The 11,398-nt window shown below is 44.5% G+C and overlaps 1 protein-coding gene across 12 annotated transcripts in view; it reads right to left on the minus strand.

Annotated features, from left to right (window-relative positions):
- The window catches only part of ABCG2 (ATP binding cassette subfamily G member 2 (JR blood group)), a 156,187-nt gene extending 147,099 nt beyond the window's left edge, over positions 1-9,088 (minus strand). For 3 of the 12 annotated variants that reach the window (XM_082461727.1, XM_082461725.1, XM_082461724.1), the window contains exons 1-3: positions 8,610-9,080; positions 7,806-7,953; positions 6,194-6,293 (exon numbers count right to left, since the gene is read on the minus strand). Coding sequence is in view for 3 of the 12 variants with exons in the window: in XM_082461721.1 (XP_082317847.1) it covers positions 6,194-6,266 (73 nt within the window). In the remaining 9 variants the exon portion in view is untranslated. Of the gene's footprint in view, positions 1-6,193; positions 6,294-7,805; positions 7,954-8,609 lie in introns of those variants that run through there. The other 9 variants (XR_014263575.1, XR_014263576.1, XM_082461721.1 and 6 more) reach the window with 8 other exon arrangements.
- Between the last annotated feature and the right edge of the window lie 2,310 nt (positions 9,089-11,398).

Consider the following 11,398-nt stretch of genomic DNA (forward strand, 5'->3'; position numbering starts at 1 on the left):
GGGCACATAAGTTCACTTATGTTAAAATGCACCCATGCAGACAGACACACACACACATGCCCTCACAAAACAAAACTATGTATTTCTGTATGTACCCATCTATGTATGTAATCACATAGAAAAACCTTTGGAAAGATATGACCCAAAATGGCAGCAATGTCTGGGAAGTATGGGATTAGGAGGTGGGGATACTTTTTTGAAAATATACATCTCTGTTGTTTAAAGACTTCCCACCATGTATTCATTTATTTTCCTATTTCTCTTAGAGTAAAAGCCAAAGACCTTTACAATCTGTATCTTCCACCCCTACTCCTCTCATCTCATGTTCTCCTTTACCGATTGCAATGTAGTGAGACATATCTCTCTGTTATACCTCAAATATTCATACACGGACCCACCTCATGGCCATTGCCCTAGCTGCTCCTTTTCCCTAGAAAGTTCTTCCCCTATTTATCTATTTGGCTCATTCTTTCACTTCCTTCAAGCTTTTCCTCAAATGGTAACTTCTCACGAGGCCTACCTGACCTCCCAACTTAAAATTGCAGTTCCCCTCTTGCACTGTTGGTGGGAATGTAAACTGATACAGCCACTATGGAGAACAGTATGGAGGTTCCTTAAAAAACTAAAAATAGAACTACCATACAACCCAGCAATCCCACTACTGGGCATATACCCTGAGAAAACCGTAATTCAAAAAGACACATGCACCCCAACGTTCATTGCAGCTCTATTTACAATAGCCAGGACATGGAAGCAACCTAAGTGTCCATCGACAGATGAATGGATAAAGAAGATGTGGTACATATATACAATGGAATACTACTCAGCCATAAAAAGAAACAAAATTGAGTTATTTGTAGTGAGGTGGATGGAGTTAGAGTCTGTCATACAGAGTGAAGTAAGTCAGAAAGACAAAAACAAATACCATATGCTAACACATATATATGGAATCTAAAAAAAAAAAAAAAGGTTCTGAAGAACCTAGGGGCAGGATGGGAATAAAGACGCAGACCTACTAGAGAATGGACTTGAGGACACGGGGAAGGGGAAGGGTAAGCTGGGACGAAGTGAGAGAGTAGCATGGACATATATACACTACCAAATGTAAAATAGATAGCTAGAGGGAAGCAGCCGCATAGCACAGGGAGATCAGCTCAGTGCTTTGTGACCACCTAGAGGGGTGGGATAGGGAGGGTGGGAGGGAGGGAGACGCAAGAGGGAAGAGATATGGGGATATATGTATATGTATAGCTGATTCACTTTGTTATAAAGCAGAAACCGATACACCATTGTAAAGCAATTATACTCCAATAAAGATGTTTTAAAAATAAATAAAGTCAACTATGAGAATTCAAAAAAAAAAAAAATTGTAGTTCCTCCTACTAGCATTCTTGATCTACCATCTTATTTTTGTTAATAGCAATTATCACCTTCTAACATATTATGTAATTTCCTTACGTATGTTTGTTTTTCTCCTTCCACTAGAATTAAGCTCTATGTGGGCATGAATTTTCATTTGCTTTGTTCATTGATATAGCCTTAGTCCCCAGAATTGTGCCTGGTATACCAGTAGGTACTTGATAAAATATATTAATCAATTCACAAATCTTCACAAGAATATATTCATGTACTTTTAAAATCAAAGATATCCACAATCTCACAAACAGAAAGTCAGAATAAAATGTTTAACGACCCCCCAGGTTCTGTGGAACAAGATTTGAAAACCTCTGGTTTAAAGCTCTTAAATAAGATAAAACGTATGGGAAGGAAGCTCTTTAAATGGAAGCCCTTCTACTGACTTAGGCACACTATCTAACAGTGCATATTATCTTACCCTGGAACACCTATTTTTCAAACAACTAGGAATAAACCAACCACTCCTAGGAACTTCTGTGAAATCCCCAGCTATTTCTTTACGAAGGCAAAGAACCAGTGAAGATCCCGTATTTCTCATAAAGGAAGCACTGTGCAAAAGTGAAGAGTTGTAGCAAAAATCGTGTCTAATTCTTGGAGGCCTCCTTTACCTTTCAAAAATATGCATGTCCCTAAGGATGTAGATGGACTTGAATTCCTGATCTTGTTTGAGCAGATACTGAACCCTTTGGAATAGGGAAAGTGAGAAAGGTTTCAAACAGCCAGCTTCATCCTCTAATTCAAAGAACAGTAAAGTCCTTTAGCTAGAGAAGACTTTTATCAGAATCCGTAGTATGGCGTAGGAGGGAAGCCAATCCAAATTATGAGGGTGGGGAGGTTGGGAAGGTGGTCCCCAGGCAAGTATTTTGCCAGTCCTGTTTTTCCCCTGGCTTTAACCATTCCTCAGTGCTCGGAAAGGCAGTAACGGAGAGCAGTCCTTAGCTAAGCCATTTGAAAATGATGGAAGGGTCTTTGATATTATCCCAAACTTGTTTTGTTTCCCAGCCTATGTTGGCTTATGATGGAATCTTCAGAATCCACTAGAATGCATTCATGTAAATTTATGATAATCTATTCCTATGTTCCAGGGTATGGAAAAGTTGCTCCAAATTTTCTTTAAGATTTAGAAGCAAACTCAAGACTTAGGAATTGTTTACAAAGAGTCAAAAATCCTATGTTGCATACTTTTATTATCAAGACTCTCAATGGTTATGTACAAGTCCCTCAGCACTCATAGTCTGGGTTTCTCACTTTGTCAATTATCAACTACTCAGAGTTAAGGGCCACGTCTTAGGCTTTTGTAGTCCTATAGTACGGTGCTGTTCAGACGGTAATCATTTAACCGAGGTTTATAATCATCATTATGAACCAAATGACAACATAAACTGAGGCTATGAACATTACTTAAAATAAAATTAACACTTGTGGCAGAACTTTGAAACACCAAACCTGCTTCCACGGTGCTTCTGAATTTTAAAAGCCAAAAGCTACAACGGAAAAGCAGTAATCGTGACACACTCTCCTTGTAAACTCTTCGAACTTGTTGTGTACTGAACTGGCGACAGAAGCAGCTCTGGGAGAGGGAAGCGCAAATCAAAGCAACCATTTTTTACTGGGCAGACCAACCTCACCTCTCTGTATTTCCCCGCAAGTTTGTGCAGCTGTTAATAAACGTTTAGAGTTTAAGCAATCTAGGTACAATAGTTCACGACTGGTACCTTGATCAGCTCTACAGAGAAGAGAGACTCTCTGGAGGGCAGTACTGCCTCGTTTTGATACCGACCAGGGTTCTTGGCCTTCCGCAAGCGATAGAAATTGACTAGAGGCTAGACAAGCAATTCGGGCGAGGCTTTATGGGGCCCCTGCAGCAGCGCGGGGCAGCGAGAACGAGCAACAGTTTCCCTTGCTTGCTTGCTCCCTGGCGGGGGGCGAGCTGGCTCCTTAAACGGGGTGAGGGTAGTGCTGTGACCAGGGGTCCGGCCAGAGGGGTGGCTTAGGTGTTCTGCCCGCCCCTCTGGTGGTGCCAGGTGCCCGGGGCATGCTCAGTACCCTGTTTTTGCTCCCGGCACCCTGTTTTTGCTCTCAACTCTTCAGAAGTGGCAGCTGGGGGTTTTTTTTGGTCTCTTTGTATCTTTTGGGTCCAGAATTTGCCCCAACTGCGCATGCACGCAGTTATTTTTAGTCCCATAGAGTTTCTCTGTATTTTGTTGCTGGATGAGAGGTGTGTCCAGGTGCGAGAATGTAGCACTGCAGCTAAGCGTCCCGGGCCCCAGCCTGTCTCCGTTTTACTTTTTTTCACAAGACTGAAGATCTAGATAACAAACGCAGCAAGTTTTATATGTTTCCATAATTATGCATTTGTATGTTTGTATATATCTTATGTAGCAGAGAACACAAGGGAAGTGTCCTAAAGGAAGGAGATACTTAAAAAGAATAAAAAATCAGAAACATCAACGTGCCCCACAAGAGGAGAATGTGACAAACTGTGGTATATGATACCATAATCATAAAAATTAACAAGTATATGGTCTATATTGATCATGGCATATGAAGTATTTGAGGAGGAAAAAACTTTTGCTGTACCCTCTTAGGTTGAGTTCCTGGGGACCTCTGAATTAAACTGACAAAAGACAACAGGAGAAAAAAGCCTTATTCATATGGAAGCAGCTAGTAGCTAGCTAACTGGTTAAAGACAGAGGCTTATCTACCTAACTTATTAGGGGAAAGAGGGAGATGGAGAAAAATCTATGGAAAGAACAAGTAGGTTTCCATAGGAAAGAAAAGGATTTTTAGGAGAATAAACTGGAGATAAGAAAGCCTGTGATAATATTTATGAATATGCAAGTGGGCTTTTCCATCTCCTTCATGGCCACGAAACTCCCAGAGAGGAGATTTACGGCCTATTTACTTTTGATCTCTCTCCTAGGAGTAAGCTCATGCTGAAGAGGGAATTTATGACAGCCTCATTTCTCAGAAGTTTCTGCTCTTAGATAAGGGAAATGCTGAGAAGGCTTCTTTCTGCATCTGTTGATTCTTTTTTTTTAAATTTATTTATTTTATTTAATATCTGTGTTGGGTCTTCGTTTCTGTGCGAGGGCTTTCTCTAGTTGCGGCAAGTGGGGGCCACTCTTCATCGCGGTGCGCGGGCCTCTCACTGTCGCGGCCTCTCTTGTTGCGGAGCACAGGCTCCAGACGCACAGGCTCAGTAGTTGTGGCTCCCGGGCCTAGTTGCTCCGCGGCATGTGGGATCTTCCCGGACCAGGGCTCGAACCCGTGTCCCCTGCATTGGCAGGCAGATTCTCAACCACTGCGCCACCAGGGAAGGCCTGCATCTGTTGATTCTTAATTGCCTTCAGCTCAAATTAATCCTCATGCCAAAGGGGCATATTGGGGGTAGGGGGGCATATCCTGATCCCCTTCGGTATAAAGTTATATTAGGTGACGAAAATCAGAACTAAATTAACATGAATGTTCACTGATTTTTTAAATATTAAAAAAAGTATGCCTAAATATGGCAGAGATCAGAAATTAGTTTGGGAAAAAGAAAATAGGGTTTTAATAGTCATTATTAAGTTTCTTATTCTGTAAGTTTATAAAGTTCATAGCCATCAGTCATTTTTTAGGTGAGTGAGGGAGAAGTATGAGAATATTAAGAAAAAATTCAGTCAGGCAGGGAGAGAGATAGTAAAAAAAAAAAAGTAGAAAGGTAGTGAGAGGGGAAGAAGGCACAGAAGGGGAGGGAAAAAACAAAAACCCACAGAGAAACATTTACTGAAAAGCAAAATGACACCTAGAGAGATAGGAATTAGTGGCAGAAAAAGAGATATGCTACTTCGAAGGTTCTGTATTAACTATTCATGTCTCTCAACAACCTTAAGTGGTATAATCATCCCCATTTTACAGATGATGAAAATGAGTCATTTGTTAAATAACTGGTTAAAGTAACTTGCTCAGTTATGCAGGTAAGGAGGGCAGGATTCAGGCAACTCCAGACTGGACCATTTGGCCCTGACACCTCTTGTGCAGACATGCCAACATTTCAGAAGATAAGTTTCCATCATCCTCTGAAATAGCGACGACTGATTCAGCAACTTAACACAGATCTTTCAGACATCTAAAACATTTTTTTGCCTTTGCTTTGATAAAGTTTTTTTCGAAGTAAATATTTATTTTCCCCAGAAATACTAAAGCTTTCCATCTTTGGAGAAACGACAGTGCTCTTCCCTCTCATCTACACCCCTATGGTAGAGCACATTTATTCATTCCTTCCTTCATTCAGCAAGCTGAGTGCCCACTGTAGCAGGATGGTGACAGGTGCTGTGTGTGTGTACGACTGAGTAAAACCGCCTGGGCCCTGTCCTCAAAAACTGCATAGTGACCTATGGGGTACAGCTTGGAACAGGTTCCTCGTGTGACACCTAACAAACTGTGTGATCTTGAAAGCAAGAGCTTTTACTATTAGAAAACCTGATGCTACTATTCTCTGACTTTCCAAATTGACACTTTGGGGTCGGGATTCTCTTTCATGAATTTGGCTTTAGACTTCGGCAGTAGACAAGCGTCTCACTTTTCTCTGATCCTTAAGAGTATGTTTACCTTCACGGAAATATCACAGTGTAAAGATGTTTTGGCAGGACCTACAAAGACCCTTAGGCTTGGGTCTTCTTACATTTGTCATTGTTTCTTACTTCAGGTGCCACCGTCATGCTTTCTCAGCTCTGCCAGCCTAACTCGCTAGAACCGACTGAACAAGATCTTAAAACAGTGGCGCTGGACTCACCTGCCCACTTGGTTGTAATCGAAGAAATCTGAGGGTTTCGTTTCTGGTCGTAATCATTCTTTCCATGCTTCATCACTTTGGAAGGGCATACTCTTCAGTGCTAAGGATAAAGATCAGGAATGAGAATAACTTCTCTATTCTAAGTATGTCATCCATGCACTCCAAACCTTACTGAATGCCTACCGTGCTGTTAGGATTATCTAGAAATGAGACCTGGTCCCTGCCCTCGAAGAATTCACAGTCTCAAGGTGAAGACAGGGAAGAAAAGAGTTCTGATATAGGGTAGTAAGTGTTAGGATAGAAGTAAGTATTGGATGTCATAGGAATAAATGAAAGGGAGACTTCAACTGGAGGAGTGGCAGAATAAACATCCCATGGGAAATGACATTTGAAGTTCGCCTGGGAAAGAAGTGGGGAGATGTGTTACAGGGAGAGAGAAAAACATACACAGACTGGGATAAAGCTTAAGAAGGAAGGTTAGAAGTAGAAAAAATTACAAGGGAGCCGGGGCAGGGAATAGACCAGGAAGGAAGGGTCTTTTATGCAATGCTAAAGACTTTTACTCTCTCTGGGAGGTGAGACTGAAAAAACGCAAACATGAGTGTGTGATGATCACCATGTGGAGAATGGACAAGGGGTGACCTTGAAGGCAGGGAAATGAGTTGGGAAGCCACAGTATCAGCTGGATCTAAGGAAATGGCGGTGAGGATGGAGCGGAGGATAAAATTACAGATGTGAAGGAGGAAAATTACAGATGTGAAGGTCTGAGTGAGAGGCACTGCCATTCATCAAGATGGGCAGACTAGAAGGGCTGGTTTGGGTGGGAATTCCATTTTGGATATGTTGAATTGAGGCGCCTATAGGACCTCTGAGCAGACATTTCCAGCCCATGTCTGGACATTTGAGTGTGGAACTCAGGAGAGAAATCTGGGCTGGGAAAATAGTCAGAAGTTATCAGTATGCACGTGATGGGTGAAGTCATGAGAACGCATTGCCTCACACAAGGAGAGTACACCGCAAGAAGAGGGTGGATTTTGGTTTTTTTTGTCCTTGATGAAGCAGTAAAAATTACTGATTTGATTAAATTGTGACCCCAGAGTATATGTTTTTCAATATTCCGTGTGAAGAAACGGCAATTATTCATAAAGCACTTCTGCTGCCCAGCTATGATGGTTGTTGGTAGGAAAAGCACCTGTGTGAAGGGGGCAGGTGGTTATTGTTTCAGTTGCAAAATGAATTAGTTTTCCCCTCCACACAGGTTTAATGGGTTTAAAAAGGTAGACCTGGGGAACACCAACAATCAAAGGGCGGGAGACAATCAAAGCAGCTGCTGGATATTTAGACAAACCCAGGAAAAGTGGTGACAGGAAAGCCTTAAGAGAGGAGACTGATTCAATGAGAGGGAAGTAGCCAGGAATGTTGAATGTGGAAGAGATGTCAAATAAGATAAAAACTAAAATGAATCACTATGTTTATCCAGCAAGAGGTCATTGTGGACCTCTGAGACAGATGTCTCATTGGTGTGGTAGAGTCGAAGGCAGGGTGCAATAAATGAGAGATGGGGAAGTAGCAGCCTCAAATGTAGTCAGGAATGTGGTCTAAGTTTGGTTACCTTTTGCCTTGGTCTTGGTCTTAGTCTTGATGTGCTTTTACTATGTCCTCTCCTTCTTCCCCTGACCCATTTTCCAATTATTCTATTCCTCCTGGTTTCCAGTGAACAGCTGCAGCGTTCTCAGGTCCCTTCTGGAATTTTTTTCCACCTAATTATTAATATATAAGTACTTATTAACCTTACCTGACTTTGGTGGTGGAAAATAATTAACTTTGGGATGAAATAGGGCTGGGTTTGAATTCCTAGCCAGCACCCTCAGGTAGCTGCTTTTTGTGTTTTGTTATCTGTAGGAGTTTGGGCCTGTACAGAAATCCTCTCAAACTAGCCATGGGTTGGAACTGAGACTCTGCTGGGATGAAGGCAGCTCTTCCCTCCTCTCGTCCGTCCCCCTCTGGGGAAGTATGTGCTCTCTGCAAAGTCAAAAGTGTGCGCATTATCTAGAAATGGCCCTGCCAGTTGGCACGATCTCTCAAACCTAGCTCCTCCCATTCTACAGCCAGAGAGCCGGTCCATCCCATAGTACAGACTTTTGAAGGAATCTCACTGGTTGTTGACTAGAGCTAAGGATTGGCTCTATTAAGGATCCTGTCGTCCAAACAGCAAGAAGTGTCAGTTGGGACACACATGGCCACCCAGGCCGAACACTTAAGCAAGAGCTACGAACAGGGCAGTGCCTGGGAATGAGGGTTTGGGCTGGACAGAAACGCCAACGGAACCTCAGACCCATCCCTCGGTCTCTTCAGTTTTAGCTGCAAAGCGGAGTTAGTGCCTAGCAAACGCTGTGTTGTGCTGCCCAGAACCTACCTCCCGGACTGAGGAACTACAGCAGCCCCCCGGCCGCGGGGACACCGCCAGGGGACAGCCCTCACCGGCTCTCCGCTCCAGGCGCTTCCCCGGGCAGAAGAGCGCCTCCTCGCCGCCGACAGTCACGTCCTCTTCCCGAACGGCCGGCCTCCCATCGCCGGTGAACGTTCGGGGCCCGCGGCCCGTTCCGCCGGCCCCGCCGGGGGCGCACGGAGGAAGGAAGAGCCGGGAGGAGGCGGGGCCGGCGGGCGGCGCGGCGGGCGGTTCGCGCAGCTTCGGGGTTCGCGGCAGATTCGCTGTCAGGCCGGCGCAGCCGCCGCCGCGGGGGGAAAAGCAAGGGACGAAGGAAGGAACGGGAGGAGGAAGTGAGCGACAAAGCGGGACGGGAAGGGCAGCGAGCTGTTCGGACCCGCTTTCAGGCGCCGCAGGTCCGGGTCTCCGCCAGGCCCTCCCGAGGCGCAGCCGCCAGACCAGTGGAGCCGGGGCGCGGGGCGAGGATGCCGGGCGGGGGAGGCAGGGGCGCGGGGCGAGGATGCCGGGCGGGGGAGGCAGGGGCGCGGGGCGAGGATGCCGGGCGGGGGAGGCAGGGGCGCGGGGCGAGGATGCCGGGCGGGGGAGGCAGGGGCGCGGGGCGAGGATGCCGGGCGGGGGAGGCAGGGGCGCGGGGCGAGGATGCCGGGCGGGGGAGGCAGGGGCGCGGGGCGAGGATGCCCGGCGGGGGAGGCAGGGACTCGGCGCAGCCCCCCCTCCCGCTCCCGAGAGCGAGGAGAGCGCCGCCCACCGCGGTGTCTCATCTCTGTCTGTGGAGTCGGGGCGCCAAGCTGCTCGGGCTTTACCTGGTTCGCTGGGCAGAAACCAGGGATCCCGGGCAGCAGCCCTAGTCGCCGCCTGGGGCCAAGCACCACAGGGCATCTTGTTCGGTAAGTGTCCGCGCACTGGTGAAAGGCCTTGGGTGTGCAATGAATGTGCTCCCTTCTTTTGCTGCATTTGCTCTTACAGAGTATTTTCCTTCTGGTTGTGGGTGCACGACCTGTACAGCTGCACAGGATCCAGCTGTTAGAGGGGCCCCCTACTTGGTTTAGTGCTCTGCAGTTGCTGTCTTGAATAAGGACCTGGCATTGTCATTTGGCACGAAATATGTAACCGGTCCTGCCTTTGGCCGCCTGCCTCTTAAGACATGACGTTCAGTCTCCTGGCCCTTGAAAGAACCTACCCTTGACATGTGAACAAAGGCTCAGTGACTTCACTGGTTAGATCTCTCTTGGCTCCATACATCTTGGCTTCACCTGTCCAGGTGAACACTGATATCCTTCTGGTATAACTCACTTTCCTCGCTTGTCGGTCTCCTGACAAAGTTCTAGGGATATTATCAACCACTAGCCCCAAGCCCTGCTAGACCCACCCTAGTGTCATTTAGACATATGCAGTAGGTTCTCAAAAAATGCTTACCGTTGGTAAACTGACTTATTGGACTTCCGTAAGTGACCATCTAAACCCTGTACTGTTTAAAGCATTATTCTGTTCATTCTTCACTTGCTCCCCAGTTATACTCTTTGCTGGGACGTAATTTAGTTCTCTACCCTAGTTTTAGGTGACAAATGCTCAGTTACTGCCTCTATTACGTTCATTCATCCACTGAGTTAGTTTCTGGATCGTGTCCATGTGACTCTTTTTTATGTCCACCAGACAGCCTTCTGCAGATGGATGTTAATAAGCTGTTGGATAGCAGTGAATTGGTTTTGCTTTTGCTAGTGTATAAAGGAGGTATGGTAAGAGAAGAAACAGACTTTGAAGTCAAAGGGGTCTGGATTGGACCTTGCTATTATTAGCTACTTAAAGGCTTTATTTCTTCATCTATAAAAAAATGATAATTATAAAGACTTCCCTGTATGGTTGTTAAGATTAAATGAGATAATATATGCAAAAGAGCATAGCACATCAAAGACCCTTAATATTCATATCCCTTCCTCCACCTTTTAAAGAAACAAAATTACAGTCATCCATGCAAGCACTGCTCTTTAGGTTTTGTTCAGAACAAGATTCTGAAGTTAGTTATACTAACTTATACGTTACAAGGCATAACTGATCATTGACTTAAGGAAACACCAAAAGAGGTTAAATATTCCTTCACGATTAAATACTATGTTTGGCTTATTATTTAAAATATCTAATGCCCATTTCCCCACTAACATAAAATTAATAAAAATGTAATTCAATGCATTGACTCACTGATTTAGCAAACGTTTTATCCTCACTGATGAACGTATAAAAAGTGCTAGGTGAGGAGTCTGAACAAAATGAAATAGATCTCTGCCACCATGGAGTTTACCAAGTTACCTTCAGGGGATACTCTAGAAGAGATCCTTGTGCTGAAAGATTGCAACTATGACATTTTATTCAATCATTGGCAGGACATTAAAAATTGCTTACATTAAATGCATATTGCTGAGTTCCCACTGAACACTTGTTTCTAATTTTTAATACATGGAAATGCTGCAGTAAAATATACCACAGGCAATATATTGTAGAAATCACAACCATTTTCTTCTTATGTACCAACAAATATTTTGGAAGAGGGAAATGAGAGATAAATCTTGTTTTCAATCAAATCGAAAAGATCTGAATAGATAAGTGTGTATATAATGTTTTCAAAGATTCTTCACATTAATTTTGCAAACAGCCAGGATTTGGCTGCTAAAAAATTTCCAAACATTCATTGACTCCTTTACATCAGTGTTCACAGGGTCACATAATAAATATTGGAAAGTCGGGATGCCAAATAAACACAG

Source organism: Balaenoptera physalus (genome assembly GCF_965194825.1).
Source record: "Balaenoptera physalus genome assembly, chromosome: 5".
Taxonomy (NCBI): domain Eukaryota; kingdom Metazoa; phylum Chordata; class Mammalia; order Artiodactyla; family Balaenopteridae; genus Balaenoptera; species Balaenoptera physalus.